The sequence below is a fragment of the Puccinia triticina genome, chromosome 17A (genome assembly GCF_026914185.1).
Source record: "Puccinia triticina chromosome 17A, complete sequence".
NCBI lineage: Eukaryota > Fungi > Basidiomycota > Pucciniomycetes > Pucciniales > Pucciniaceae > Puccinia > Puccinia triticina.
Genome location: NC_070574.1, coordinates 1,198,295 through 1,203,535, shown reverse-complemented (window position 1 = coordinate 1,203,535; position 5,241 = coordinate 1,198,295). Strand labels below are relative to the sequence as shown.

Sequence of the window (5,241 nt, the reverse complement as noted above, 5' to 3'; positions counted from 1 at the left end):
CTTGCAGGTGGTGTTCGAATGAGGATGATTGAAGTATGTACGTTGAAAGGGAAGAAATGTGCTTGTTGCGCAGCGGTGAAATCGGAAGGGTCTGGGGGGCAGAACTCCCACACAAGCAGATGCCTTTATACACTGGCTGCGTGATGATCACCACCCCGCTGCAGTCACCAGATTAGTGGCTGGGGTGTGATAGCTGAGCACATCATCCACGCCGGCAATTGGAACCTCCGATCAGGCTGATGCACTGGGCAGAAGCCCAGCATTTAAGTTCACTGATTTCAAACTACCATCAAACTGGATGGGTTCATCTGTTTAGGATGCCTGCGAGCCTTGGTCTTTATGATTTACGCGATGCTGCCCCTCAGGTGCTGCCCCTAATGGGTCTTCCAATGGGTAATTCCATTCCACGAGTTTATTTCTCTGTTTCCATCCACCCCATGTACCGCGCCTCTACGCGACGCTGCCCCAAATGGGTCTCCCAATGGGTAACTCCATTCCACAAAGAAATTGGTGTGGTATGTTTGCTGGTTTGCAAAATCCACCGCGCCTCCACAGGAGGCCCATTCGACAATCAGTTTGTGGTTGATAGTGAGAACGCCACCTTTGGCAGCTTTGGGGAAGATCGGTCTGAGTCTCAGTGATTCACCCCAACCCAAGTCACGATTCCACTACGATTCCGGAAATGGTGCAACATTCAAGAGCCCGGATTGAACACAAAGTGGATGAGAGTGAGTCTGCAGCATCTGCTAGATGAGCCCGGTGAAGTGAAAGTTGTTCTGTTTCTTTTGTTTGCGCTAGGCATGTTTTACCAACGCCCTGGCAAGCAGGGTGATAAATGGTTCTGTCACCTATGCGGTGGAGGAGGGCGAGGGTCCAAGAAGGCTAACCTGCGTAAACACGAAAAGAACCCTGCTCACCTGGAAGCTTTGAGAAATCGCGACCAACCAAACCTGCAAAGCGGGCCATCAACCCCCCTTCCCCAAACAGACAATATGATATGGATACTCGCTCACAATCAATCTCCCAACGGTGCCGAGTCAGTCAGCACCAGTGCCAGTGATCACTTGCATAAGGATTTGGCATTCATAGATGAGGACAGTGCTTTTGGAGGTTATTTTTCAGATAAAGACTCCAATTACTCTTTGCCTTCTTCACATTCAGGTGAAAGTGTTGGTTGGGACGGGCTTATCCCTGGCGACCACCCCAAAATTCCCTGCGAACTGCCCGTGGCCGATAACCTCCAAGGTCGAGATAATGCTGGAAATTCTCAATCACATACCCAAAGCTGGGACTGGTGGCCCTTCAATTCAAAGGAGTGTAAGAGTCCGCTCTGGGACTCTTCACTGGGCGCTTATCAGGGTTGGCACGTTGGCTTGAAGCCAAGGAGAGACTTTTCTAGGAACCACTTATATTGCAAGAGCTAGCCCAGGAGAGAGGTTAGCTTCTCTCTCTAATACAACTGAAGATAAGGAAGAAGGAAAAATGCTCACCTAGCCCAGGAGAGAGGTTAGCTTCTCTCTGCTGAGCTAGGAGGGCGCGGGGATTCCGAGTCTAAGAGTCTGACGAGTGGATTATGTAATCCCTGCTTGTGAGGCCTCAAGGGGGGTCTCACAAGGAGGTGGGTCACATATTACATTCAAGGAAGGCTAATCCTTAGTTTTCATTGCGTGTTGAACTTCTTGTATGTGTTGTTATCAGTACATGATTGGCTCTATGGTCATTGGCCACACAAGGACCATCATCTCGCGTCTCTTGTACAATCACATCCGAATGATGTTCAACCTGGCCGGAACGGAGCTCCCATATTGGTCAACAGTCCAAAGAGTCAAGAAAAATATTCGAAAATTGGTTGGCCTGGAGGTTTTAGGCCACCAATCAGTCTTTGGCACACCGGTGCACACATTGAGTCTCAGACGTCTACTTTCCCTGGAGCTTTCTAACCCAATTGTTGAACCCCACATACAATATTACCCAGAGTTCACCAACGGTCGCCACATCTTCAAGTTATCTTAATCAGCGAAGTGGCTGAAGGAGCTGGGCCCGGACACGCGTGCCCAAATGGTCCGTCACATGGGCCATGATTATTACCTGCACGAGCTGGTCCAGCTTCAGTCGGACCTCATAGTTGTCCCCCAATTTATTTATGAATTTGAAGGGGAACTATATGCCCGCTGTGTCACCCCAACAATTGATATCAATGAGGAACGTGGGGGACTGAAGTTCATCATTCCCAAAGACCTTTCATTCACTGCACCGCAGATGAAAAGTTTCAAAGTGGCCGATTTCTACGTCAAATATCCTCTAATGGAGTCACCTGATGGCACCCTTATTTCCACACTCTGTGACAACAGGATTTATGGTGGGCGCATAGACCTTTCAGTGTTTCAAGCCCCTATCAGCCTATTGGGGAGCTTTACTCATATTTCTTCCGCATATATTTAGAGATCAAGGAGTGTGATGACACGCGGGTCAGGACAATGCCAAACCCTTGGCGCGCTAAAGCCGGCAATTGGGTGATACGACACCTTCCGATCTCGCTCTACTCCGACAACACCTCCGGCAATCTATCTAAGAAGTGGAACAAACATATCTTGTATTATTTTAACCTCGCCGGGCTACCCCCAAAGCTGACCAATCAGCACTTTCACTGTCACTTCCTGTGCACATCCAACAGTGCAGGTACTTTGGAGCTTGCCGAGGGGATAGTAGATGACATAATGTGAGTCATGATTTTTGTTTGATTGTATGTTCCGACCAGAGGACTATGAATTGAGCCAACCCCTACACTTTCACAGGGAGCTCATTGAGCATGGATGCCCAGCGTATGATTCTGGGTTAGGCGAAGAGGTCCTTGTTACAACGAGTTTACTTTGTTTCCTTGCGGACACACCGATGCATGCCGAGATAACAAGCACAGTCATGCCCAAAAACGCGCGCAACTCATGTTGTGCGTGTGATTTAGGGGTAAAAAGGGCGGCCCAGAAGAGATCAATGGCCTACTTGCAGTTTTTTCTGCAAGTTAGCGCCAATGGGGTATGGGTGTGTCCTACCCACTTGATGTGATGCGTCTGACTGGGAGGTATCTTTGCTGATGGGGGTCTTTTTTTCAGATTAAGAATGGGATACGATCATGGGTATCGATCATAGCCAACTGCTATCAATTGTGGGAGGTATCGAAAGGGCTCAGGACCAAAACTCTGGTCACCAAGCTTGGAGGCGAGCTGGGCATCAAGGATTCTATAAACAAACAAATATATTCGCATGTGTATGACATCCGAGCCAAGGGAGCTAATGCCACCGCGGCAAACCGGTCGTTCACGGAGCGGATTGAAAGTTTGGATGAGACCAATCAGCCGCGTCTTTTCAACTCATTCTTTCGAGTCCCGGGTGAGTTTTGGGAGTTGTAACTCATGGTTGTCTGATTGGCCACTGAAGTGACTCCCGATAATCCCTTGCCAGATTTCAATGGGTGCACTGACACCCCGGTGGAGGTATTACATGTGTTTCTTCTTGGTGTCGTGAAGTATTTGGTCCTTGATCTTATGGGACGTATGAAGCCAACACAGTTAGCAATAATTGAGGGCCGGTATCGTGCGTTCAATACTGCTAGTTTGAACATTCCATCCCTCTCGCCGTACTACATGGCGAAACACTCTTCCAACTACGTCGGAAAGGAGTTCAAAGTAGTCCTCCAGAGTGCGCCGTTTGTCTTGTTTGAGTTCATGGGGGAGGATGATCGACTGGCATGGATAGCTCTAGTTCAACTGGCCCCGTTGGTTTTCCAAACCCACATAGAGGACATGGACGCCTACCTCACTCTCCTTCGATTTCATATTCAGAAGTTCCTGTTTTACCTGTTCAAGATTACTGGGCAATGGGTAAACAAGCCCAAGTTTCATATGCTTCTACACCTGCCTGACTCGATCAAACGGTTTGGGCCTGCCCCCTTGTTTGCAACTGAGACCTTCGAGAGTTTCAACGCGGTGTTGAGGAAGGCGTTGATTCACTCCAACCGCCAGAGTCCTGGCAAGGACATAGCGACCACGTTTGCGAATTCGAAAGCTCTGCGCCACCTGGTTTGTGGTGGGTGGTTTAATGATCCTTGGTCATGTGAGGGGTACATAACAGCTGCTCCTGGGGTCAGTCAGCTGTTCAAAAATGATGTCTTAATCCAAAGAACTATGGACTATAATCACACCTGCCACATGGACGACAGCAATAATTTCCCCCAACCAGTCAATTCTAAAGTACTGGCGGCGGAGAAGGCTTTGGTCCCAAGGGGATTACAGGACCACCTTGCGGGCTGGCAGCTGATTCAGCTGAGCGCAATCAGATGGAACTCTCATTGGATGCTCAACCAGGGTTCCTTTGTTTTGGTGAGTGAAATATAATTTCTTCATCTTTAGTGTGAGTTCCCGGATTTTGATTGGGTAACCCACGACTTCTGCAGGTGCGGTCAGCGGATGCAAAGGCCCAACACAATGTTGGGCGCATAGACCACGTGTGGGAGGCGAAGAAGAGGGCGCGATTTAAATTTTGGATCTGCTACACCAAGTTTGAAAGGGGGGGAATAAATTCTTATTACCAAATGCGCGGCATCGTGAGGAGCGGACCACAAAAATTTGTACGTGTGAGGGTGAGTCTTAGCAATTTATTTGTGGGCAGAAGTGAAACTGATGTGTCCATCTATGTCAAGGAGGTGGTGTCCACCCTCAATGTGCAGCACGACTGTCACACTGGAGGGTGTGAGGTGTCAGCCACCGGGCGTGTTCGTGTCGAGCGGCAGGAATCCAAAGAAAACCACGCCACTGTGGTACACAAAAATGCAAAATTTTTTGTGGTCAATTCTGGCGAGTTGCCCAGGAATCAGGAACTCGTGAGCTGGGTGGATCTGCCGAGTGGGGAGGAAGACATCCAAGATGTCATCCCAGGGTTGGAGGATGGGCTTGCGGCCTGGGTCCGGGCCGGAGGAGCGCTTGACGACGAGGACGAAGATTCTGATCCCAGTGTGGGTCCCACGGACTCGGAAAGTGTTTGATTACTTGGTTTTTGTACTTTTCAATATGCTTTTCAATAATACATTACAACGTATATAGTACTATAGAACTACACTGTTTGCGGGGGGACCCTAATACGTGTTGTGCCGGTCCTCTTGCCCGGTGCATCACAGGGCTTGGCGTGGTGGACGGTGTGGGGGCACTTTCTGGGAACACTGTCGGGAGGTGGTGAAATTGCTGGCTT

General features: G+C 49.3%; 1 protein-coding gene across 1 annotated transcript; it reads left to right on the top strand.

The window, feature by feature from the left end:
- Positions 1-4,588: 4,588 nt before the first annotated feature.
- Positions 4,589-5,038, top strand: PtA15_17A105 (uncharacterized protein; the record flags this gene model as incomplete). The annotated part of the gene is made up of 2 exons (XM_053164186.1): positions 4,589-4,624; positions 4,697-5,038. The coding sequence occupies 2 exons, from the start codon at positions 4,589-4,591 to the stop codon at positions 5,036-5,038; spliced, it is 378 nt and encodes a 125-aa protein (XP_053028178.1).
- Between the last annotated feature and the right edge of the window lie 203 nt (positions 5,039-5,241).